This window comes from Rhipicephalus sanguineus, chromosome 7, assembly GCF_013339695.2.
Source record: "Rhipicephalus sanguineus isolate Rsan-2018 chromosome 7, BIME_Rsan_1.4, whole genome shotgun sequence".
Lineage (NCBI taxonomy): Eukaryota > Metazoa > Arthropoda > Arachnida > Ixodida > Ixodidae > Rhipicephalus > Rhipicephalus sanguineus.
Genome location: NC_051182.1, coordinates 159,601,883 through 159,629,336, shown reverse-complemented (window position 1 = coordinate 159,629,336; position 27,454 = coordinate 159,601,883). Strand labels below are relative to the sequence as shown.

General features: G+C 46.2%; 1 protein-coding gene across 1 annotated transcript in view; it reads right to left on the bottom strand.

The window, feature by feature from the left end:
* Positions 1-27,323, bottom strand: part of LOC119400400 (ATP-binding cassette sub-family C member 10) — a 45,339-nt gene extending 18,016 nt beyond the window's left edge. Inside the window, exons 1-10 of the mRNA XM_037667421.2 lie at positions 27,096-27,323; positions 23,853-25,188; positions 23,261-23,419; positions 21,902-22,129; positions 20,478-20,643; positions 19,266-19,396; positions 15,694-15,945; positions 13,815-13,913; positions 11,065-11,254; positions 7,482-7,748 (exon numbers count right to left, since the gene is read on the bottom strand). Coding sequence (XP_037523349.1) covers positions 7,482-7,748; positions 11,065-11,254; positions 13,815-13,913; positions 15,694-15,945; positions 19,266-19,396; positions 20,478-20,643; positions 21,902-22,129; positions 23,261-23,419; positions 23,853-25,154 — 2,794 coding nt within the window. The 5' untranslated portion in view covers positions 25,155-25,188; positions 27,096-27,323. The remainder of the gene's footprint in view (positions 1-7,481; positions 7,749-11,064; positions 11,255-13,814; positions 13,914-15,693; positions 15,946-19,265; positions 19,397-20,477; positions 20,644-21,901; positions 22,130-23,260; positions 23,420-23,852; positions 25,189-27,095) is intronic.
* Positions 27,324-27,454: the final 131 nt, after the last annotated feature.

Here is a 27,454-nt window from a genome sequence, read left to right as displayed (position 1 = left end):
CTCAGTTCTTCTGTACCCGCTAATATTGTAGCGTCTACATTTTGGTGCCGAAAACCCACGTGCGGACGCGCCTTCCTTCTACGCACGGCGACCAGGAATCTACTCTCGCTTCGCGTCGCGGGCGGTGAGGAATCAACGGATCGTGGATGCGAAGATCGGCGTTGGTACAACGACTTCGGCCAGCAGCATTGTTAGCCCAATGGATCGACTAAAAGGCAAGCGATCTGCACGACGCGTGCAGAACACGAAGATCATTCAAGAAGCGCGACTCTTGCTTGACTCCGCTGACGTCCGCAAAGCTCTCAGCTGAAAAGGAACGACTCGCGGCTAGCAACGGAGAGCTCTCTCAGATCGACGAGCTATATGAGCAGTATATTCCGACAGAAAATATCGAACAGGAATATACAGCTATAGCTGAATACCAGGATCAAGCCGCTGGCATCCTTGCTGAGCTACAATGCCGAATATCCCTAATGGAGAGAGATCGGAACGGCCATGCTCAAGCTCCCAGTGGTGAAAGCACAGAAGAACCGGCTTTCAGAAATGAGGCTCCCGCAAGATTCATGGCGCCCCGGTTACCTCAGCTGCATATTCCAACGTTCAGAGGTGACGTCGCACAGTGGACAGGCTTTTGGGAGCAATTCGAACAAGTTGTTCATCTCAACAACGACCTGACGCCTTTCACTAAGTTCTATTACCTGAAGAGTTTCCTAGCCGGTGACGCAGCAGCAGCGATCGCGGGTTTGCCCACGACCGAATCATGTTACGCCGACGCTGTGGCTATGTTGAAGGAACGATTCGGCGACAAAACAACGATTATTCAGCACCATCTGACAGCACTGAGGAATCTTCCGAACGTGACATCAACCAATGACATCCGCGGTTTTCGAAAATTGTATGATGCCACGCAACTGAATATTCGCTGCCTTGGAGCCCTGAACGTGCCCACTCTGACATATTCAGCTATGCTCGTCGACATCTTGCAGCAGGCTCTACCGCGCGACATCAGTATCTCTTTCACTCGAGCAAAACGACAACGCGCCTTGACACGGCCCTCTGATGTACGTGCTGCTCAAGTCTCCTCTTCGGGTGCACCAGCAGATGCGTCAGCTGCGTCGGACGCCGAGCTGCACGATCTTTTGCTGTTCATGCGGGTGGAGCTAGAAAGCAGTGAGCAGCACGCGTTCCCACATCCAAGGCCTTCCATTGAAGATCGCACGGACAGCACACACGGTAGCATCCCAACGGCGTCAGTTTTGCACGCCTCGTCTGTCGCAAGGTGGGAATGTTTCTTCTGCCGCACTCATCATTATGGGACGCGAAGCTGCAGCGCCGATATCCCTCTTGCTGTCAAGAAAGAGCAGCTGAAAAAGGACAACCGGTGCTTCCGCTGCACGTCAAGAGGACATCGAGCGAAGGATTGCCGAGTCAAGCTCACCTGCAGTTCTTGCCGCGGAAGACACGCTTCAAGTAGGTATGTGCGACCCGACTTACAAGGCTACCACGACGACAAGAGGAAAATCAAGAAGCACCACAGTGTGTGTTTCTTCTAACGGGATTGATTCCTGCGATGAAACACCATCCAGCAAGCAACCAATCAAGGACAACGCGGTCTACCTTCAGACATTTTGCACCGACATAGTCAACAACGAAAAGAGCAAATGCATTCGCGGTATTCTGGATGGAGGTAGCCAGAGGACCTTTATTCAGCAAGATATAGCTCGTATGCTTAACCTGAAGGTGGTCAGACAGACACGGTTAGCACTGAATACCTTCGGAAGCACTTGCTCTTCAGCACCAGAAAAGCGGAACGTGGTGGAAATACAGCTTCGAAGCAGATACAACAAGGCTGTCATTCGCATAGAAGCTGTAGTCGTTCCTACCATTTGCCACGAGTTGACTGTGCCGTCAGCCAACAGCACCTTCATTAAAGAATTAAGAGGACAAGGAAAGTTGCTCGCGAACGACTGGTCTAAGGACGCAACAGACACCGGAATCGGTTTGCTAATAGGATCTGATTATCTCTGGCAAGTAATCACCGGCGAAGTCATCCGATGCCCAGACGTTCCAGGACTTGTGGCGATCGATACTATTTTCGGTTGGACAATACAAGGACCAGTCTCCCAAAAGACCTTCTTGGACTGCGGTACTCATCTGGTCAGCGTCTCGCAAGTTGATGCAGTGGAAGAATCTGCAGCGAAGATCTCATGGTCTTTCCCGAAGATAGAGTCTATGAGCATCAATTACTATAAAGAATGTCCTTCTGATAAACATCTGCAGTTTAAGCAGACAATCAAGCAGTCTTGCGGCCGAGACTCTCTAGTGCTACATGACGGCTTAAACAACGTAAGCGGAGAAGACAGAACTCTTGCCCGGACTTCGAAGCAGAATTTCTCTGTCGACGACTTGCGGCCAGGAGACGACAGTTTTGGCCAAGCCTTAGATGAGGACAACGAGGCAAAGTCAATTTTGGGCAACGCCGGAATGAACTTTCGGAAATGTGAAAGAAACGACATCCAACTCCTTGAAGATTCGGAGGAAAACAAAGCGTGTCTACAAGAATGTGACAGCAGTTCCGCAGCAGTTCTAGGTATGCGCTGGAACACCAACGAAGATTACTTGCAAGGTTCTTCAAATGCAGCAACAAAGTTGCTAGTTTCGGGCAAGGTGGAAACGAAGCGGACTACACCACGAACAACTTCCAGAATATTCAGTCCCTATCTGGCATGCTGTGCACATTTACTCGTCAGGAATTCAATCATCGCTCATCCGGAACCTGACCGATGTGAAACTTCAACCTGGCCGCAGACTACTAGAAATGGTGTTATCCGGAAGCTGGAGTCAACGTTACTAGAACAAACTCAGTTTCAAAGCTCCGTATCTCCGCCAGCGGAGGAGGGTGGTCCGAACGGCGGTCGCGAGAACTAGCGGCGCTGCAGTTCCGTCTTGCGCCACTATCGGCGCATCGTCTGCTGCCACGGCATAACGCTGCGGTCCGCCGCGCAATTGCTCGCGGCAACTTTCGTATTGTACTAGTTAGGTGGATACTTAGGTGGATGTGCATAAGGTCGTCTGTATGCATTGGCCCGCGTGCGTTGTTCATTGATTGGCTAAGAATCGATGTTCGGTCTATATTGCCAAGCCCACTTGTTTTATTTTGATGTATTCGGGTTTGACCAGCAAGGACGGTTATCAACGCTCGACGCTGTCCGCGAAGCAGTGTTCGAGAAGCTTCGCATTTGTAGTAGATCGTTTTGATAAGATTGCGCGCCGCACGCGAATGTTCCAGCTTTGTCGAGAGATAACGCCGCCACCAGCAATATCGCTGGAAAGTTCGATAGCGCCTGTATAAAAGCCGACGCGCTTGACCGCTTGTCAGTTGATCGACGGTCGACGCTCTGGTCGCCGCTATCAGTGTATTGCTGTAGTTTGACTTTCAGTTTCCCGGCCACAAGTTCGCCCAAATAAAGAGTTTCATCTGGGACCTGCTGACTGCTGCCTTCGTCGACGTCACGACCCTGTGACAATATTTGAGCTGTGTACATTGCGCTTAACTTCCAAGCATAGGAGTTTCTAAGCGAATGAGGGTTGTCAGAGTAATTTTTATAACTACCACCACAATTTTAGCCAATGCCGTCTAATCTAGACCAAGAACAACCCAACACGTTTGTAAAAGCCTTTATAGTGTACAAAGAAGCGTACTTACTCCAGATACAAAAATGTTCTAGAAAAACAGTACTCATATTTCTACAATTTATTGAAAAAAACTTACTCGAAAAACATCACCAATGCTTTGAAATGTTTACAAGACACGTTTTCGCGACGGTTAAAGGGATACTGACCCAAAATCGGGAAATTTTACGAGAACTCGGTAAATGAAATCTCAGTGTGCGATTACATCGAATAGATGTCGTCTCTGAGCAATTTTTTCAGTGGATATTTGAATTTCGGTGTCTAATCTTTCTACGTCGCATCCTTCTACGGTGCCTTAATCAATTCGAACAGATCGGCCGTGGTGTGAGCACCGAGCTGTTATTCGCGCGTACTCTGTCGCTAGAAGAGTCGTCAGTATTCAACTTCAGTTTTTCAACTTCACCGAGCAGATGTTTCATGCCCGCAGCACTTCTTACACTGTACGGCAGCAATAGGCGTGCGCAGGGTACCCATTAGGGGGGGGCAAAGGTTCATTGCAGCGCCCCCCCCACCCTACTAAGTCCATGTATGGGGCAGATTTTGCGCCCCCCCCCCCTCTTAGGTGACTAGAAGGGTCAACGTACGGGGCAGATTTTGGGCCCCCCTCTTGGGTGATTAGGGGGGGCGGCCGCTTCCCCCCCTGCCTCCCTTTTGCGCACGTCTATGACGACAGCCGTTTGCGTTTCGTGCTGTAGCCGTTCACTACGCAGTTGAAGGGACACTAAAGAGAAACAATGAATTGGTTTAGATTGATAAAGTGTGTTCGGAGAACTCATGTGTAGTTTATTTCACCACCATAGGTTTATTATTACAGGAGAAAACCAAATTCAAAGTTTCATTTTTAAATTTCGCGCCGAACTTTGTAATTCGTGACGTAAAAGACTTCAAAGAGCATTTAACGTAATTTGGCGCCACTGGCTCGACGAAATTTCCACAAACTCGTTATGTCAAGTCTCTGGCCCCCTCAGAGGAAAATGTACTTCGATTTAACCGATTAGGAACTACGTAGGCCCAAGCAGGCGCCGTCAATAATATGTGACGTCACGGCAAACGGTGCGGGAATTCCAAGGTGGCGTCGCCACCTGTATTTTCTTTTTGCGCGTTTTCTCGCTTATTAAGCGTCTTCGCGCAGAAAGCGTGGTGTTTTTGGTATCATGGAAGACTACTTTACTAATGCGAGAAAAATCGTTTTGCTCTTTAGTGTCCTTTTAAACTGCTCGTCAACTACAATTATCTTTTGTACAAGTAAGTCTCCGTTCCCGAAGCAAAGCGTGGGATTGGGCTAGTTGGTATTCTATTATTAAACAGCTCAGCGCAAAAAATTTGGCACGGTACACATAGAAAAGACGAGGACCAGCGCTAGTCCTCGTCTTTTCTATGTGTACCGTGTGAAGCAGCCCGTACCCGAGCCGGCGAGTGTAAATTATTCCGCACATCTTGTTCGATACCTCGTCGTAAAATCTCTCGAAAATCCACTGCTTTAAAGGCATAGCGACAGCTGACAACTGATCGAATGTCAGTGTGATGCAACTCTCAGTCTCGGTAGCGAATATAGGTAATCGGCTGCCTTTCGTTTTGCTGTTCTATTTCTGGCGGCTCCTCCAAACTGGGCGCTGGGCTTTCGCGGGACGCCGTGCGTTTTTTTTCTTTTTTTTTTTTTGGGGGGGGGGGGATATGCGCCTAAACCCCGAACATTTTGGCTTTGGAATGTGTGGTGGAAGTGCTGGGAACAAGCGCGGCACGGCACCGGGTGCGAGTTCCCGCTTTCCACGTGGTATCAAAACTTCTTGTCCCGCAACGACACGACGATAGTGCTTTACAATGTCGTCACTCTCAAAATGAACGTCACAGACCTTGCATTTCGCAGTAAGCTTTTTATCTTTGCGATGCAAAGCTTGAATGGCGTAGGGTATTTTGGAGGTCCGAAGAAGTGTCGTGAAGCGGAGTCGTCGCTGCGGTAGCCGCTCTTTCAGCCCGGCGCAAGTCGGCATACCGCACTGTGAATCTGTTCGCCCTCGTTACGCTTCGCACATCATGCACGTGTCTTCGTACAAGACGCTAAGCCTGGTCAAGAACAGCCGCAAAAATGACGAGCGGACAAAGCGCAGACGACGCTGTAACCCACGTGTGCTTGCACATCGGCGGCGCCGATCACAACAAGCGCCAGCCGCGGGACACGCGGGAGCTAGACGTGACTGCAGCGCCACTAGTTCTCACGACCGCCACGCGGACCGCCTCTCCGGCGGAGCTTTTAAACTGAGTTTGTTCTAGTAACGTTGGCTGGAGTATCGTCAGAGGCTGTTGAATCATCTGTGGCAAAGATGGAGAAAGGAGTATCTCCTGGAATTGCGGTCTCTGCATCGGTATCCGCAAGGATCTAACCGAAGTTTAATTTAACGGTAGATGATGTCGTGCTACTACAAGACGACAAGAAGAATCGGTGTTTTTGGCAGCTAAGTCGAATATTGGAAGTGCACCCCGGTCGTGATGGTCTGGTGCGGGCTTACACCATCAAGACACAAGACGGAAAAGTGTTTAAAAGACCCGCTCAAGCTCTGCATCACCTGGAAATGCCTACTACTTCTGGGGCGGGGCAGGATGTAGAAAACAATAAATAAACGCAGCCAGCCAGAAAAGGCAAAGAAGAGGAAGAAGTGAGAACACGTTCTATCATGGCGACACGATGGCTCCTGGCTCAGTTCTTCTGTACCCGCTAATACCGTAGCGTCTACAGACACTATCGTGACGTCAGGCTACAGTGTCAATTCTAGTGACTTCACACACCAGTATGGCTAGTTGTGAGATGACGTCAGGTACCAAAACATTCAGTATGAACGCTTGTATGTCACCGAAAAGACTCAAAATTGGCTGTTTATGTGTCACCAACGGAGCCACAGAGTGGAGCGGCCATGGAGATGTTACGATATCTTGCGCGAGCACGTGACGAGAAGCTCATACACTGATATCTCAATACAACGAACACGGATATAACAAATTATTGGTTACAACGAAGTAAATGAAGAATAGGCTCGTCATAGATACAGTGTTATAAATAAACGTTTATAACGAATTTTTGGAGATAACGAAGTTATTTCCAGGGCAGATGTGACTTTGTTATAATGAAGTTTGAGTGTAGTATGTTATGATGTCAGGGTACACTAGGAACCGAAACTAGCTTTTCAAAAACACACTGTAATTACTTTTACGGCGGAGCTACCATTAAGCTTTCCATTATGCCGTGTGGCATGACCTGAAAACTACCATCATCATGAACCGGCATGAGCTCTCTTCGTTCTCTTCTTCATGATCTGCTTCGCTCCCAGAACACGTACGCGGATTTGTCCCGCGGCAGATGCAATAACTTTGATGGGCAAGAGAACGAGTACAGAGAGAGAGAGATAGAAAGAAACAGACACAAAAAAAAAGATAGGAAAAAAGAGACAGAAGCATAGCCTTGTAGAGTATAATATAGCAAGAGAGAGAAAAAAGAGAGAGAGAGAGCATAGCCATGAGTAGTAGTGTAGCAAGGGGCTGGGAAAGGGAAGTGAGTGTGAGGAGGAGAGAAAGGAGGAGGGCAATGCCACCAGCTCCACTGCTTCCTCAGTCTTCACACCACTAGTGCATAGCTGCCTAATTCTTTTCACGGAGTACTCATGTTTACCAGTACATTTTCTAGACCCTTGACAGCTTGACCTTTCATTTGATGCAAGAAAACGACAACTGAAAATTTGTGTGTCAGTACCCCTTTAACAATATCTGCAATGTTGCGAGAAGGACCACGCACTGACCTTGCATAAGAACGAGGGACAGCAGGACTGTAACAGCCAGCCAGGTGCCGACCGCATCCCAGTAAGAGCGCACCGTGCTCAGGCGCACAGCCCCGTACTCTCGTTCCTCGTCTTCGACGAGCATTCCGGCACATTCTTGAGATATGGTTGAACCAGTGTCATGGCTGGACTTTGCCATTGAAGATGACGATGAAGACGGTCCTTCGGATGCTGTCAGCTCCGGCAGTGCCTCCATGACAGATGATTTGAGCACTGTAGACGGTGGGCCTATCAAGAGGAGGAGAGGAATAAAAGAAAAAGAAGTTACGTAGTTGTAATTAAGATTTACCAGTATTCAGACTGAAATAACTTCACTGTAATTGGTTTCATGCATGCATGGCTTGTAGCGTACTTAAATGCATTTACCTGCACAAATCAATAAATTATCGATTAGCTGTAGCAAGTTGGTTGAGTTGGAAAATACTCAAGACTGCCAGTGTAAACAGAACATGGACGAGAAAAAGAAACGACTACACAGGCGCTGTCTAACAACTTAATGTTTTATTAGAGAAAACACCAAAGATATATATGGGCACGAAAGGTCTGATCAGGAAGTGGCTTTCTTGGAATGTGCTCACTTGTGATCACCTATGCATGCTAATATTGCTGTGTTTTTTGTTTTTAGGGGGACTGTCGTTTAGGTGATAATCTCTTTCCTGCCCATATACATCTTTGGTATTTTTTTCTAATAAACTTTCAGTCGTTAGAAACTGCCTGTGTCGCCGTTTCTTCATCTCGTCCGTGTTCTGTTTGCTCTGGCCGTCACAAGGTAGTTAGTCTGAGACCGACCGACTTGTAAGCAGGCAGAAACTTTAGTTTATTTGGCACTTGCCTATAGTCGGGCATAACTTTAGGAGGCAGAGGCATTACGACCTCAAAGGCGTATGTACACAAGCCTGCAACAATGAGTGTGCACTCTAGACTGATGTGATAAGCTGGATGGGCATTGACCCCACCGTCAGAGATCACTGACTACCATGAGCGCATAGGTTGGCAAAAAAATTGGCACTCACTCACACTCATCCAAGAAATATATTTTGCTCTGAGGGCTCACTCGGACTCAGACTCACTAAACACTTTCTCAATTGGACTCACTCGGACTCAACCTCACCAACATATTACTCAGACGGACTCCATCAGACTTAGATTCATGGCTTCACCTGAGTCTGAGAGAGCCTGAGTGAGTCGACTCATGAGTCTGTTAGCGTAAAATTAGCTTTTTGGATCGTGGTGTCAATGCTCTTTAATGCCAATATTTCACATAATCAGAGCCTTTTGATCTCGTACCTTTAAATATGAGTTATCAGTGGTTTCAATCCAGTAAGGACATTTTTATGAAATACGTAACACACACGAGATGTTTTTTATCAAGAACTTCCTGTGAAAGAGTTTGCGGGTGGAGGTCATGGCAACCCCCCTCCCCCCTTAATTCATGCCTCTGATTAATAAATATTGAGTTGATGCATGAACGCTAGTGCATTCAGACATGTGTAAATAGTAGGGGCGTGCGAATATTCAAAATTTTGAATATTTTTCGAATAGTGTTTGCTATTCGATTCGATTCGCACTAGAATTTTACTATTCGAACTATTCGAACTTCCCAAAAACAAATACAGTCAACGTCCGATTGAAAGTGATCCCTTCAGATTTTCAATATGCTTCACCTCATTACACTCTCATATTGCGGCAAAGCTGCCTTTCAAGCTCCGTTACGGTCGAACTTTGCCAAGACACAGTTAACGTCCGATCGAAAGTGGTCCCTAGATTTTTAATATGCTTCACCTCATCACACCCCGGTATTGCGGCAAAGCCGCCTTTCAAGCTCCGTTACGGTCGCAAATGTACTAACTCAAGAATACGCCGGTTCCAACATGGAGATGAAAGATGTGGCAGAGGTGGACCTGAAATTTGGGCAGGAAGTCCAAAAAATCGGAAGCCGAAGCTTTTTAGCATCCAAAATTTCAGATGTTCCTATATATCGACGTCTAGAGGCAGATTTGGAACTCTGGACTTAAAGAGAGCACACCCTTGTCCGCCACATCAGTTGGGCTTCCACAGAAGTTGAAAGAGGAGGAGAGGCTGAGGAAATGGCATCTTTGCCTATCACGTGTAAAGTGTTGTCGGCACCACTTTGGTTGCACCAAATCATGTACATAAATAGAATTCGGCCTCTACATTGCCTCATTCTTGATAAGACAACTATGAAACACCACCCCGCCAGTGCTTCATCAACCTAGTGAAAAGAAACACTTTCATGTTGCTATCTCATAAGAATATGCTTAGGAATCCTCTCTAACTTTTTTTCTGCAATTTCGCTTCGAGGTATTAGAAAAATATTCTAGAAATATTCGAAAAATGTTCGATTCGATTCGCACTCACACTTCAATATTCGAATTCGCTTCGCACCCAAAACTTTGCTATTCGCACAGCTCTAGTGAATAGCCTTGAGTATAAATGTAAGCCGTAATAAGGCTGATAGTAATGCTGAAGATGAGTAGATAGGACCATAGGTCGGCAATAAAAGGTGGAGCCCACTCAGACTCACCCAAGAAATATATGTTGCACCTAGGGCTCACTCGGACTGAGACTCACCAATATTTTTCTCAACCGGACTCACTTGGACTCAGACTCACTAAAATTTTGCTCAGCCAAACTCACTCGGACTCAAACTCACCAAAGCATTACTCAACTGAACTCCCACGGAATTGGACTCATGGCCCGGTCTGAGTCTGAGTGAGTCAACACATGAGCGAGTTTGCTGACCTATGCAAGAGTGGGACTATTTCTTTAGTCGCGGAGCCAATCAGGTGCTGCGCTTTGGTCATCAGGTAGGGACCTCTCCAGCCTTCGTAAGTTGCATCTGACCATAGACTATATTGCACAGTCTTGTAAGGTGCAAAGTGTTTGCTGATCCCAACAATACCAGGTTCACATCTTATGGCAGTTTTTGTTCCAGTACGTACATTTACCTCACATTAATCATTGAAAAATGGGCAGCTCTTTTCGTGTACTAAAGCTTTTATATAGTATAGTCCTCCATATGCAATAAGTCTTCCTCATCCTTAAATTGTTAATTTAAATGGTTCAAACATTAGTTTCCGTAAAATTACCTCTACGCATTTCAAAATGCCCTGTGTCACTGCTTCTATGCATGCCATCTTGATCATTTAATGTTATTCATAGTGCGATAACTTTTTTTAATAGTTTATGTACGCTCATTGCCATATATACTTTTACCTTAAGCACAATTCATCTGCATTCACCTTTTTTTCTAGTTAAATTATATTCTGGAGTTTTACAAGTTAAACTGCGATGCTATTTTGTTTAGTTACCTGCTGTTACGATTGTTTTTTTGTTGTAACAAATAACTAAGCATCTGATGCGGTCTCAGAGATCATGACCCTCATCTTGTACAATTTGTAGGTAATAGACTGCATCTTGAATGAATGATAAACTGCACTTTAGTTAATGAATGAATGAATGAATGAATGAATGAATGAATGAATGAATGAATGAATGAATGAATGAATGTGCCATTTCTCACCCTCAGCGATGACCTTGCCATCACGCAGCACAATCACGTGATCAGCCTGCGCGAGGAAGCCCACTTGGTGGGTGCAGAGCAGCCGGGCCTTCCCTCGCATGGCTCCGAGGATGCAGCTCTCGAACACCTGTTGCGCCACGTGGGCGTCCAGTGCCGAGAGCGGGTCGTCCAGCAGGTACACGTCACAGTCCTGGCACAGGAGCCACGAGACTAAATTATAGTATTCTAGGAGCATTTGGACTAGTTGGTTAGAAGCAATTACTGGTGCTGATGTGACATGAAGAAGAAAGGCGACAAAAAAATGAGAAGTTGGCGCACATCCTTGTTTCTTGGCTATACATTGATGGGAACCAACAGACAATCAAGCCAAGGAAAGTATAAGGGACATAATTTGTAGCAATTATGATATAAGTATGAAGAAATTAAAGTGGACAAAAAGACAACTTGCCACCGGCAGGGACCGAACCTGCAACCTTCGAATAGCGTGCTCGATGCTCTACCAATCGAGCTACCGCGGCAATTGTCCTTCCGTGCATTCTATTGGGCATATCTGTGCATTTAAACCTGGCAGTGTCAGTCAGCGCTGTTTGTATATAGCCATGACAGTGAGCGTGGAACACTTTTGTTTTGCCTGCTGACGTCATGTAGCACGTGATCTTTTTACGAGCTGACAGCGCCGACTTCAAACGAACACATTGCTATGCCCGGCCATATTACAATACTTTGATCCCGCAGTCACTGGCAGGTGCAAGCACTGTGGGGAGACAGCCGATGTCTACCACATGGTATGCGCCTGCCAGCTGGACACAGCCATTCCTCCCCTCACCAACTCTACGTGAGCGGACTGGGAGGCAACGCTGCTTATCTGCTCTGACCTAGGGGCCCAACAAGCCCTCAATGCTCGAGCAAAAGCAGCGGTATCGTCCAATGACGTCCCGGACTGAGGATGTCACCTAGTCTGTAGGGCCCTTTCAGGGGGCTCATAAACTCTCTTTTAGAATAAAGTTTTTCACCACCACCACCTAACCAGTAATCCCTCGCATACTACCTGAAGGCATCGAGTCTGCCAGAACGAGACTGTATGAAAGACGGTGACATCCCCTACACTTTCCTTGGCTCGATTGTCTGTTGGTTCTCATTAATGCTGTGTCTAACAATGAAAAATTCCCCTTCTTTCGTTTCTTGACTACGTCACACCAGCCCTCTGGCCCCAGTAATAGCATCCCGTCATTCTGCTCTGTTGCATACATTGCTTGTGGTGTTCCCAATTTCCCAATGTTCCCAATCTGACAAACATTGCCAGAGTCTCCAGCGCGGCTTGAGCAGACTCAATGATTTGCTTTTTAAAGTAGCATAGGCCTTGGAAGCCTGGCCTCATCAGCCCAGAAAGCCATACGATGCCCTCCTGCACAGTATGCATGTGGATTATAAATCATCTGCCCTCATGCTTTCTGTCTCTTTTACCCCCTCCATGCACTGCTAGCATGTAGGTTCGCAATCTGGGGCACGATCTCATACATGCTCCATAATACAACATTCATCCTCACTACAGGCGACAGGTTCAGATTCATGTAACCATCACGAACAGGAAATGTATGCGCGAGTGTCAATGAATTTGTTAGACCATTTGTCTACGAGACGAGAAGGTATTGAACAAGGAATGCTGCTGGAGCAAACGTTTTAACAAGGGGGCTTTCAGTCAGGACCCTGACCCCTTCTGAAGACAATAACATCGTGGACTGATTTCACCCACCTTCTGTAAAGGCGCATGACAATGATAATTTATGACTGAAAAGTGTAACTTGTCCTGATTACTTAGCTAGGCATTCCACGAAGCAAAAAAATATTTTTGGCTACGCCACTGCATGAAGCATCGTGAGTTGTTGGCAAGATAAGTGGAATCTCGATACGTTTTTCAGGGGAACCGAAAAATAAAACATACAGTGGACTCCCAGTAAACAGGAGTCTCTTCATCGGAATTGCTGCTTAAACTTAACTGCCTCTAACATGATTGGCTTTATTCTTGAATTCTGCATCCCTGTTCGTCACTCAGTAACGGAACTGCTGTTAAACGGAACATAATTTCCTGGTCGCTTCAGGTTCTGTTTAAGGAGAGTCTACTGTATTAAGTAAAAATCGTATTAACCAAAGAGGTTAAAAAAAAAGAAGGCAAATACATATACTTTATGCAGTGGCAGATCCAGAGGGGGCAGATCCCCCCCCCCCCCCCCCCCCCAAGAGCCTGTGTCACTCCCCCCCGCTCATCCCTTTGCACTTTTTGCACTTTCTTTTCAATGCCTAGGAGTTTCGCTAGATGGTGCAGTGCATCAGCTGGCGCATCATCATCACTGGATGCAGCGGCCACGCCTGGCAGCGATCTTTTAGCTGAAAAACTGATGCTGCTGCAGCCTCAGCGGCTGCTCTGCAATGTGCAGATCCTTGCTTGTTGGAACGCAGTTTGAGCTAGTACACCAAAGAATACATGTAGGATATCTATACATATGAGTCAAGATCCACTTTCACGGTCGTATATCCAAAATTTTGGAAAAAATGTGATGGTATTAAGCGCATGAAAATTCATTCTTTCCATCGGACATTGGCCGGGAATAAAAAAGGGAAATATATTAGGGCCGAAAAACCTATTATGCAGAATCGTATGAACGAGATTCCACTGTACATTCCAGTCGTACACGTTTCTGTGAACGTGCAAGCGCACTCTCCGAAGTCTGAGTCAACGAGCAGGCTGGTACCTGGTACAAGGCCCGAGCCAGGGCAACTCGCCGCTTCTGGCCTCCACTCAGTGTCTGACCTTCCTCGCCAACTTCCGTCAGGTCGCCAGCTGGCAAAGACTGCAAAAGAATAAAGCATGTTGTTGGTACTGATCGCCCAGTCTTGCATAGTAGAGTCAAACATCAGTATACCAATCACTGATATCAAATACTATAACAAAGTATATTATACTACACTGAAACCTCATTATAACAAAGTCGCATTGGACACGAAAGTAACTTCGCCATATCCGAAAATTCCTTATAAGCGTACAATCAAACCACTGTAGCTATTACCAAGGCTAATCTTCATTTACTTCGTTATAACCGATAACTCGTTATATCCGTGTTTGTTATAACGAGGTTTAGGTGTATAACAAAGAACACTATTACAAAGTAAAATTTGGTTGGCCATGCAGTATTTCCACGAAAAATTAACCGAAATTACAAAACTGAGAATGAAAGATCTGACTTAATATCATTCACAGTGAAGGGAATATATCGGCTCGTTCACAGCTCAAAATATCTATTCTCGTAGCAAAAATATCAAACACTTGGCAACAGCAAGTGGAAATGGCAGATTCTGGATGCGCGCATGCACTTTGGTTAGCTATTAGGCTTGGCTAGCCCATATTTCACAAGCCATGCATTTTACCTAGACACTTAATGCAGAAGTGTGCAATCACGCTAGGCCATCCAATGTGGTTGCCAACTATTCTGCAATTATCTAATCTTTTGCGCTGTTTTGATTTCATGTATGCTGTTATATTACCCTTCTGGTGCACCCTTACGTGTAAGTACTTCAACACACAGAGGTAATTTTGGTCGCTTAACTTTCAAAGATGAGACCAAATTCATTCAATTCCTCTTCCTGGTAAACAGTTAAACCTCAATATAATAAAATTCTCGATATTATGAAGTATGTCACTTTTCACAAATTTATGTCAGTGTGTATTTAGAAACCCAGCATAACGAAGTGTGTTATCAGTGATTTTAATACAGTAGACTCAGTAAATGGAAAGCTCTTAGACGTAACTGCTGCTTAAATGGAACAACTACCTGTGATATGATTGGTTTCATACTTGAATTTAGCACTCCTGTTCATCTCTCAGTAAATGGCACTCCTGTTAAAGAGCATGTTTTCCTGGTCCCTTCAGGTTTCGTTTAATGAGAGTCTGCTGTATAACAAAGTTTCAGTGCTGCTGCAGAGGAAGATCGAGGAGATAGATTTAAGCATTCGTCGATCGTCATATGGTTGAGTTGCAAGCGGTTTTTGCGAATGCTTATCCAATATTACCACAGTCCATTGTATTTGCATTTCTTTTGTACAGGCTACTGTGAAAATTGTTTCATTGCCTGTGCAGCATCAAGCCACATTCTCTGGATCGCAGGTTCAAGAAAACTTAATTTTTTCGTGCTATTGAAATGAGCTTCTTGTACTGCCGTATTGTTCAAACATTCTTCTGGCACATCCCGTGGAGAAAGGAAGCCTTTGGCGACTAAACTTTGCTCAAAAGGTCGAATTTCTATTTAACAATGTTTCGATATAAAGTAAACTCTCGTTAAACGGAACCTGAAGGGACCAATAATAGATGTTCCGTTTAACAGACGTTCCATTTACTGAGAGATGAACAAGGGTGCAGACTTCAAGTACGAAACCAATCATATGAGAAGCAGTTGTTCCATTTAGGCAGCAATCACGTTTAAGAGATTTCCGTTTACTGAGAGTTTACTGTATAGCACAGTAAATTAAAATTTTACTGGCTTCATTATACTGAGGTTTAACTGTATAGCTTATAACTGTATAGGCTTAACTGCATGAACAAAGCTAAATAATTAAGCAGCAAGACGAGAGCGCCACCTTCAGGTCGTCAAGAAGGGCACAGCATTCGAGCGTTGCCTGGTAGCGCGCTGCGTCGAATGGCCGCCCGAAGAGCACGTTGGCGCGGAGCGTTCCTCGCTGGAGCCACGGCTGCTGGGGCACCAGACCCAGGGCTATGTCAAGCCTCTTGAGGGTCACCGCACCCTGGACCCGGCAGATGTCGCCGGTGATGGCTGCCAGGAGGGTGCTCTTGCCACTGCCCACCCGACCCACCACACCCACCAGTTGTCCCTGCAGAGGATGGAGGAGTTAAATTAAAGTAGTTAAATACTAATGTAGCTGACTGGGTTAGTTGGTTATTCATACTGACGATAAACAGCGCGTAAAAAAGCACAGTTACAAAAAGCCAAACACACAGCCTGCGTTATCCTCAAATGGCATGCGAGAGGAGCAGATGCATAAGTAAACTGTCTGTTGGCTGAGAGGGAGCTCTGTTTCTTGGAATGCGGGGGTTTGCGCAGCAGGCCGCTGTGATTGTTAATGCTGTTTTTGCTGCTTTCATGTCAGTGCATTTTTTCCAATTATTCATTTTTGTAACTGTTCCTGCAGATTGTAAGACGCATTAATGACAATACAATTCAGTTGGAAGTCAGCGCATGTCCTGTGTGTTTGCTTTTCGTAGCCATGCTTTTTTTTGCACTGTTTATCTTCAGTTTGTAGCGGCCATGCACTAGCAGTTAAATAGAGAAGGAGATGAAAAAAATCAGTTTCGTCGGTAGGGTGAAACAATGAATACGATAGCAACAGATTGGAAACTTATAAGAAGTAAGACTAGTGTCACGATCTGCCTGGGATTGCAGACAAAGGTGGGGGCCGAGGCACCCGCGTTTAGGAAGGACGACCCAACAGCATGATGGCGGTCACAGCTACTAACTGAGAGCTGCGCTCGTCGGTGTTTATTATGCTCTTGTGACGAATGTTGCCCGCCGAATCTGACGGGGGAACGAAGCTACGCTAGAAAGGGCGCCACATGCTCGTAACAACTAGCAGCTATAACTCCATTAGGATCCAATCTGGTGTAACTCTACAAAACGCCGGTGTTAGGAAATACGACCGCTTGTCTCAACGCGAAGTAAGCATTGAGAGCACAGGACATACAAGCGTATATGAGCCGTCTGTCTGTATACGGGTATAGGCACCCGGCAATGCAGTTTGCTTGTACACGTCGCGCCGCCTAGCAGCGGTGATTAGAACCCACGGGGCGGCCCTTCGCGCCATTCCACCGTTGTGCGCATTGCGAACAGGCGCAATGGATTTACCGCAGCCCGTTGACAACTCCGTCGTCAGAGGTGGAAAAAAAGAACAAACGCAGATACTGCTGCATTAAAGATTGCCACAATAAAGAAGGGGATGTCGGCATCATGATGTATCGCTTCCCATCGCGACCGTGGGAAGCAACTCGGCGGCAGAAGTGGATCGCAGCTGTTCGGCGCGTCAAGTAAGTGTCGCCCTTGCGAATTTTCATTAAACGGCATCAGAGCAAAAACAATAACGGGAAGCATTCGTGCAACGCACGGCAACGTTACAACTGCTCACAAGCGTGTGTTAAAACACGCACAGTGGACACGCACATTTATATTCTAAATACTACAGATAACACCCCCTATACTTTCCTTGGCGTTATTGTCTGTTAGTTCTCATTAGCACAGTGGTTGTCACTCGTGAAACCTAACGTCGTAAAAGCTTGGACGCACGGCGCATTTTTCCACGCATTAATTTGTCAACGTGCCTTGCCGCTCCTTTGTGCACCAGCACGATGACTAGACTGCTGGAACGGGCTCATTAATGCCGATGCTTTCTCGCGCTTAGTACGACAGAAATAAGGCTGGAGTGCACCGCGTAACACATGGAGTATTTGGAAATTACCGCTTCCCTCGCGCACACGTTTTTTGTTTTCTTGTTCTTGTCAGCTGATTGCTTCAGCACTCGGCGCGTATTCGGATATTTGCGTTTCGCTTGCGCACACTTGCACACATTTTGTTTTCGCGTTATTGAGTGTCAGCTGATTGCTCTCAATTCAATGTTTCAGTGCCGATGACCTGTCATCTTGGCAACCGAACGAGAATACCAGGATATGCTCGAGGCATTTCGTCAACGGCGAAAAAAGCACCATCGAGCATCATCTGGTTACCTTCCTACAATATTTCCTCCTGTATACAAGAGGCGGTCGACAGCTCCTGCTCAACAGCTTTCGAGGTTCAACAGCTGAGAATTTCTCGGGGCGTGATCGACAACTTTGCATGAAAAAAAAAGAAACGACGCAAAAAGAGAAAAAGTGAGAGATGATCATCAGGCATGACACATGCTGGAACAACAACACTCGTATGCATCGCGAGCGGCTGTCAACATGAGCGCGCCAATGCCTGTCTTACGCGAGGTGCAAGTTCACTTATAAGTAGAACAGTAGATATAAAGGGACGGACGGAGACACACGTCACTGGTTATACGTAGAAAAATAACCCCAAAGAGATTCAACGAAGGCACGTGTCGATGCTTTATTCTTTTCTCGCTTATCTTTCCCAACCCAGCAAATATTAGGCAAGCTCTTAGTAATAAAACAAGTGACAGCTGATCGAGAAACGTATACGGTCGTATTTGTGCGCTTAAGTGGGATAAGATAATTATTTTTCAACTTACTTGTAGTTAAACGTCGTAAGCATGCTTGCTTTGCTGTGACAAGCACTTCGCTGCGATGTCGGTGTTCACTTCTTTAACACCATAAACATGGTCGTTGTCGTACAGTGCGCGTCCCTTTTCAAGCGTCGGTGGTCGAAAATGGGCATCGATGTTTTCAATCGCCTTAAAACCGCAATACAAAACCAGCGACATGCTTCAAACAGCACGACAAACACACGCCATGCACGGTAGAAATGGCTCGTTGGCTGCCTCGATGCTACGCGGAATCGAGACCGTGGCGCTGATGGCTGGGCCAATCGCAGCGCCACCTAACCATTGTCGGTTGCCTGTAGAAGCCGTCTGTCGAGATAGCACGCGCGCCAGTGCTCATGACTGCACCCTTTTGATCAAAGTTCGCAGTTGCTGCTCGAGCAATGCAGCCGCACCAACACCAGCGCCCCTTCATGCTCCTTCGTCCGTCTTTCGTCGGGCGGGATGTTTCCTACCTACTTGAGGAGCCATTGACGGCCGGCCTCGCACGTGGGGCAATGTTACCGCATGTGCCCTTCGTGAGACGGAAATGGCCAGCTCGTTTCATCTCTGCTTCACCCATCTTCATCCCCAGCACTCGCATGCTTTTACTCGCGCGTAGGACATATGATGATTGAGGCGATGTTATCAATTTGGAGTTTAGACGCAACATGATGGCGATGGCAAAAACCTGCCTAGGGTGTACATATAACTGGTGTGACAATAAAAACAAGACTGAGAGAACGACATTGAATGAAGATGACACTGCTTTCTAGAACAGCTGATATCTAACACTAGCAAACATATACCAATACTGTAAAGGCTCACTGATGCACACTTCATTCACAAGCTCCTGACACTTTGCATGTGAATGACTATCGTGGCCACCTCGCATAAGAACAGACCTTGCGCAGCGTGACGTTGACCGGTCCTAGGATGAAGCCCCGGGCTCCGATGATGGCTGCTGGAAGAGTGGCATCGCCCATCACGCCACCCCAGTGAAAGACACCATTCGTGACCCGCACGAGCAGGTCATCTGCACAGAGAGACCCAGATAGGTTGTTGGCATACAATTACCTCCTTTGCTGACCCTTGCGCTTTTGCATGACACGACACTAAGCCTTGCTGTGGTAAATGGGATGGTCCAACAGAACTGAGCTTTTAGAAGTTCGAGGCACCAAACAGTAATACCAGTAGTAAGAACGATTAACCCTTTGCAACACACATTATGATCGACTGTTCATAAATGCGTGAAACTTAGACAATTTCATTGGTTCCAATGTTCTGAAGACCAAACTTGAAGCAAGTGGAAGTGTTAGAATAAGTTATAGTATATTTTACGGCATTTAATTGTATTTACAATGTAAATAATTGCCTAATTATTGTACAGTCAGTCATGCTGTATTTCTTCATCAATCAAATTCAACGACCCACTCAAATTACATGCGATAGTTATCTGCTGGTAGCGAGCATTCCTAGAAACGTAAAAAGATATTTAGAAGTTCCTGTTGAAACACTACACGTCTAAAGTCGCGTCAAACAAGGTGCCTTCACCAAACTGATCATGTGTACCAACCAAAAGTGACATAAAAACATTAGGCAACAAGAATGCTTAGCTTACAATTAGCTCAGTGTTTGCGGTCTTTTTCTTGCCAATAGTGCACAAGAATGGCAAAAGTAAGTCACATCTCCAAATAAGGACGCCGTGTTGCAATGGGTTAAGCACATACTATGTTGTTTTTCAAACACCTTCTAGTCATCTATGAGCTGTCTTGACAACAGATTTTTTTATTACATTTACAAATGCTGCAGTCTTTTGCAGGGTGGATAGACATTTCACTGTACAAAACAGGCAGCCAAACTCAAAATAAATATAAGGCCAGGTCGCAATTACGAAAGAATGATAGAAATTTCAAGCTAGGTGCTTTTAAAAAAAATTTACAGAGAATCCTGCATAACAACATCGTTGCTAACATTGCTTTTATTTATCATGGTCCAAGAAAAATAGCTGTACTTTTGAAACAGTTAACTTGAATAGATAATGACTTAAACGTGCAGGTATGATGTAGCTGAGTTGCATAGCCTGTGATATATGTCAAAACACTTTAGGCAATTACCCTCTTTTGAGCTAGTGTAGTAGCTGGCAGGAGCGAAATCGTTGAGGTCGAGGAAGCATTGGGTACGTTTCAACGACACCCATGCCTCCATGCATCCGTTGATGACCCAGGGGAAGGCATTGAGTGGCACTTTGAGCATGTTGAAGAGAGCGAGGCACGTGAACACCTGAAAGAGGAAAGGAAAGGAGAAGCGGGTATTATCGAAGAGTCCAGCGACCAGTTTAACTAAGGTCTAAACCTCCAAAGTAGTACTCTGGATTCACTATGAGCCATGTGGGGGTGCTTGCATTCGCTGTACTGTTGTTTTCGCTTCATGGTGCAAGGAGTCCGCGGCAGCAAATGTGGCCGAATGTGCTCCACATCCATGCTCCATGACTGAATGGGAGCAACACATGTGACTGGTTCCCTTGGCAACCGACACGGCAGCAATGTCTTCATCTGCCACAAGATGACGCTAGCATGCTGTGGCTCCCTGGGAGCATGACATTATCTGGTTGCTTCAAATAGCAGAGTTTCAACCATAGGCGTGCGCACGGCGGGGGGGGGGGCGCCCCCCCTATTCACCTGAGAGGAGGGACGTAAAGTCAGCCCCACACATTGACATAATAGGGGGGAGGGGGGGCGCAATGTCAGCGCCATACATTGACATAATTGGGAGGGGGGGCGCTGCGACGAACCTTTGCCCCCCCATGAAGGGGAACCTTGCACACGCCTATGGTTTCAACACGTAAATATTTCTTGCTCCATGGCATGGCTGCAGCTAAACACACAGGCAAAGTGTGCATGCCTGCAATGCACACGTGAGCTCTTGTGACGATCACGTGTTGGGTTCCTTATTTTGCAAGCAACAATCATGTTGCACTACGCTCACTCCTGTTTCCCTTCCTTCATGGTGCTGGCAGATCCGCTGCGCCGTCATTCAGAAAGTGGTGAAACGAGTCAACTGTAAGTTAAAGGTGCCCTGCAACACACTTACAAGTAATAGTCGAATGACCTCATTATTGGAGATCATTGTCTCACGAATTGACTGCTGCAAAAATTTTTAGTATTCATCAGGTACGAGCGGAGTTACAGGGGTTTCTCACACGCTTCAAGCACTTTCCCTCTCCTTTCGTACCAGTGAGCACGCTGAAAGCTACAGAGAGTGTGTTGACAAAAAGGCAAGAAGCTACACCTGAAAGCGCAGTGCATGTCATGACCTTGAGCACTTTCTTTTCTTTCTTCTCCAACGCGCGGCTCACTTTCAGTGTGATCATGAGTGCACTGTGGAGCATGGCGCGGGCACACCGCAGCACATTGCGGTCGCCACGGCAACTATGCAGCTCATGATACTCATATCAGTCAATGGCCGTGTCTATGTGCTTTTGGGTATATGACACAGTTGATTTTGGGTCAGGTGGCTTTTGAAATGGTGCAGCGCTCACCTTTGCAGCAGTGAGTCGGTGGCCGAGGAGGACGTAGGTGACGAAGGACAGCACCGACATGAGCACGGGTGTGACGACCCAGAAGAAGACGCACAGGGCGTCCAGGTACTTGCGCTGCCGCAGGAAGGCCACCTCTTTCTGCCGGATGCTCTCAACACGTTCCTGGAAGAGGGCTTCCCACGCGTGCATCTTGATCATCCGCATGCCCCACAGCACCTCCGACATCAGCTGCAACGAGATACAGGGACAAGAAATTTCTTTTCGATCACACACCACACCAAAAATTGTCGAAGGACAATTTGTGTACAAACGCTTTACTCCGTTCCATTCATAGCAATCAACGCTACGGAGGCTGCACAAGTTCGGTCAGCAAAATGTATAACTGCGCGCGTCATAGCCCCATTTCGTCATCAGTGCTCGTGCAAGCAGAGCAATGGCATGTCAAGCGTTGCAACGCCTCAAATAAAAAACAATGAAATGAAGACAACGAAATGCTAACAGATACAGAACAACATATCCACAGCCATACCGCAGAGTTGCTTACCTCGAAGCCACAGAAACATCTAATTTATTAATCCGCATAAAACTGAAAGAAATCACATTGTGGGTGCGAAACAAGAATGAACCTTAACCTATCCCGGTGTGAACACATCTACCACAAGAAGCATCGCTAACCTCCACAGTGTTGACTGCTATGTATGGAATGGAGTATAACTACAAACAACATTATTACTGTCACAACTGAATAAGTTTGATTGTTGCACTTTGATGGTACGAGCTCAACTTCTCTTTGAGTGCACCCCAACACACAATCTGCTTTAGATTGTCAGTATTTTACGTGTAGTTTGTTAAATGACATTTTCTTGCTTTTTGTGGTCTTCTATACCCATTGCTATTGGTCATGTATAAGGTAGTAAGATGCATCATGTTAGCTCTGTTGCTTACCGAACTCCACCTCCATGTGCAGCGGATAAAAACCTGGTCAAGCAAATAGTGTTGCCTTTATTTTCGTCTTCTCCATCAACGTTGTATTGATAAAAATAAATAATAAGAATAGTTATTATGATTATGTACCTTTACTGCACAAGCAGTTGACTAATGATGGACTGATTGATTCACACAGTTTAATGCCACGAAGCAACATTGTTTAATTCATTCATAAAAGTAAGTGATGAATTTATATAAAACCAGTCTTTTCTCCTACATACGGACCAGTACCTACAAATGAATAGTTTTGCTTAGTGACTATGTATGTAAGTCCATTAAAAATGTTTAATAACTTTAGCAGGGTTAATAGAGCATTACTAGCATCAAATCATCACTCAAACTACTTTACACACACTCTTGGGTGACTTGTACCTTTATGCGCGCGTCTTTGAATGCCATCATGCTAGTGCTCAGTCTACCAATATTGAGTGCGATGGAGCGGTTGACGGGGACCAGCAAAACAGCCAGCACAACGCCAGCAAGGAAGGCCAGGCCCACTTGTTGCCAGAGCAGGAACATTGTCACTGCTACCTGCAACCAAAATTTTAGAAACGGTGAGAAAACATTGATGCAGCAGCAAACACACAATAATGATATAGAAGTTTCATTAATGTACAACTGATGTGATAATTTAATCAACTGGGTACTTGGCATCAATAAGTCTGTGGTAATATAGGTACATGGGAAGCCTACACAGTTCCTCTGAAATGTAACTTCTCAATTGAAAGATTTGTAGAGCATGGCATAAATTTTGAAAACTATACCAACTTCTAAAAACTGAAGAATCCTACTTCTCTTTCAGCAGTCTCCCTCCACCTTCTAGGTTTTCACATCACTCATTTGCCCAGTGATTATTTTTGTCAACTGCATACATTCTTCCTCTCATAGGAAGCACATTACATTGTGTGCTTCTCAGAAAAAAAAAAGGTGGAGTTCTTGAAATGTTTCAAGGCACATAACCAACCTGAAGTGGTAAGCTCCATGCCTCGTGCAAGCTTTGAAAGAGGCCAACAATTCGATCCACGTCGGTGGTCATCAGATTCAGCGCTTCTGACGAACTCTGTCGCAGCTCCGTTGCATCTGCACGCAGCGTCTTCTGGTAGACGAGCGCCACGACAATCGCCCTCGCCTTGAGTCCTATGCGCGACACCAGGTAACCATAGTGAGTTGACAAGAACGCACCGACGAGACAGGCAATAGTGAGCCCCGACGCGTAGGCGTAGCCAGACCACGCAGGTCCCTGACCAGGTCCTTCCTCGAGGAACATGATGAGCCTGTTCAGCAAGATGGGACTGGCAAATGACAGGACGTCTGCGAGGAACTTCAGAACTCCAACGGCATAGTACTGCTTTCCGATGCATCGGTGGAATAGTGTGAGAAGACCAGGCAGTGGCTTAGAGGCGTCGACCTTCCGGTAAAGTCCTTGAACGACCTCTTCGGGTCTCAGGCTGACCGGGAGGTCATACAGGTCGTCGGGCTCCTGAATGTGGCCCCGGTATCCGCGGCGCATCAACCGTCCGACCCACCAAAAGGTGAGGAGCGAGAAGAAGTTGGTGTCCTCCGCTGTGCCAAGCTGTCGGGCTTCGTCGTCCGCTTCGAGCAGACGGACGTAGCTCTGGACGGACGACGGCGACTCCTGGCCCGACGTCCGTGGCGGCGTCTCGCCTGCAGTGCTCGAGCAGTGTACAGCGGCTGTAAGGTAGAAGGCACAGGCGAGCGCGCTCGCAATGTTCGAGTACAAGTCGGCATAATACGAGAGTTCGGAGCCATGATCCGACTCACTCAGGGAGAGGAGTGCGGACACGCGAAACGTGGCGCATAACCCGGACGTGGCCACGACAAATATCACGGGAACCTCGCCAGCGAACCGGCGGTGCCGTGGCAGTGGGTTTGTGAGTGTTTGCAGGTAGAAGAAGTGGACCGTCCAGGTCAGAATGACGGCGCCGATGTTGAACATTGTCGAGGGTGCCATGACCTCGCCGAGTATCAGCTGGGACATGACCAGGTGGACGACAGGACGCAGCAGGAAGATGGAGCAGCACAGCTTGCGAAGGTGGGTCCGCCATGTCGATGGCAGCAGGTGGACGAGCTGGTGGTCGCGGCGGAGGGCGATCTGGCGGATGCCGACGTAGTAGACGCTGATGACCGCGACCAGGACATGCACAGCGCTTCCGAGGAGGTCCAGGAAGCAGCGACTCAGACGGTTACCCTCCCAGATGACCAGGGTCCCATCATTCCTTGCACAGAAGGTGTCCCAAAGGTTCATCGCTTCATCTGATCACAACCTTCCTTCTCTGCATCTGCAAGAAAATGAGGCAAAAGACGTCAAACATAGTTGAAGTCTTTTGTGATGATGAATGAACGAACAAGCCAGGTGGTAACAGCTACAAAGCTAGCCCACCATTATGGTTTCCCTTGCACTTCAGACGTAGCTTCCGATGTAATCACATTCCAGACTTAGCTTCTAATGTAAACCCTGATGCCGATCAATCAATCGACTAATCAGGACAGATATTTCTATTTATCTGCAATAACAGAGATGAGTTTTCAAACCACTTCTGTATTCAATTGAAAAGCATGCAGAGAAACTGAAGCAGTTTATAAATATGGGTATATGGTCGTGCAACTCATTGAAAACTAATGTGTACGAGTTTATCACTCTCTGAAACATGAGGATACTGTAAAAGACCATCAAGAATGCCCACAGAGGAAGGCGTGTTGCAAAGACAGCGGCAAGAAAGGTATGCAAGGTTGGTAAACGAAATAAAACTATATCGTTTGCTAATAACATTGCCTTTTGTGCCATTATTATAAATACAAAAGGATCTGCCCAAGAGTATGTTTATTTGTAGAAGTTTATGTTCGGTAAACTGGTTGAGCTTTCTATGAACTTTGAGCACCTAGCCTCTGTCACATACTAGTGCAAAATGCAGCCGCATACACATTACGTAAAATTTTGCATTTTTAAATGTGCCGAGACCCATCAATTATGGGCATATAAATTGCTTTTGTCTTGTAAAAAAAATTCAAGCTGTGTCAAAGGCAAAACATAATAACTACTAGAACACATGTCACAGTAGGGATAACATTAATTTGTTATCCCTACTGAGTTAGTTAGGGTAACATCTCAGGTGGCAAGTTCATGGAAGCTAGCTCCTTTGGAACCTATCTGCATACTGCAAAGAGCTCTACAAGTATTTTAGAATGCACCCTCCCTGTTATTTGCCATCTAAAGTAGTGCTGAGATGCTTGTACTTCAAGAAACTTGATACCGGTAAGTCGGAAGCAACCAATTAATTGAAGACTGAATGTTTTGGAAAAGCTCAGAAATTTGAGGGTCATATATACCAAACTGCATAAACCTGGTATGCAGTTTATGAGAAAAAGATCGTACATACACAAGTGAAACAGGAGAGAATATATGTGACAACTGAAGCGCTCAATCCCTGCTGGGACATCTCCTGGAGATGTTGCAAAATTAATCGCTCATGCACTGGGTTACGTAGTGCATATATGCAATAATAAAGCACCGAAAAAAATGTGCTTTAAGCGCCATGCAGTGACTATAGCCCACATGCTAACACACGATATGCTCTAGGCGAGATATTTTCACAGCAACACAGATACTGTCACTTTGGCATATCAGGGAACGTTTGCAAACATCCTGTGATAATGTGTTCAAAGATATGATATATGCAGTATGTCGCCGCGCGGGATAACAGACCAAGCCAGAGATATGCCACCTTAGCCGCTTACAAAATAAGCTTGATTGCAGCTCCGTGCGAAAATGAGCAAATAAGTCATGATGGTACTACAAAGACTTATTTGCTCGATCGTTTATACGCTCGACGGGTAGTCGTGGGTATCTCGGTTTAGCACGTTTAAGGAAAGGTTTTTGCGCAGTCAAGGCGACTGAAAGGGCCGCCCTCGTAGAAGCGGAACTCGAGTGCGGTCCACGGCTCGCTTACGGGGAAAGCAAGAAGAAAGGGAGAGCGTTTCCTACGCGGCCGATACTACTGTCGGCTCGCATGACACGCGCGCACACCCACACACACGACCGAAACTATCGCGATCGCGTCAATACCACGTGGTTACGCGCAACACACGCTTACGCAACGTCCGCGCAAAAGCCGAATCCTTGTCCTCCGAAAAATTTGGGTACGAACTAAATAACGTGTAAATGCAACAACACGAAACGATCGCTTACCTAAGAGCCCAAACTGCGAAGAAACAAGAGACTGTGACCGAGAAAACCGTCTGGCGCGCGGTTTTCGGGTCATGTCGCCGTCCGAACAACTCGCATCTGTGTCTCAGCGAGCTTCATTGTGAGCTTTCAGTAACCGTTTGACTCGACAGATTGATTACAAATTTTAAACCCCGATATTGAGAAAAATATCCGGTCGTGGATAGCGTCTGCTGCCCGCTCGGATCATATGCTATCCACGTTTGCCAACATTGTGGTTTCGGTAATATCCATATTAACCTCAGTTTCGTTAGCAATAATTTTGAATAAGGTAATGAAATAAACATTTAAGCGATAAATTTTTAATAAATATATATTTTTTA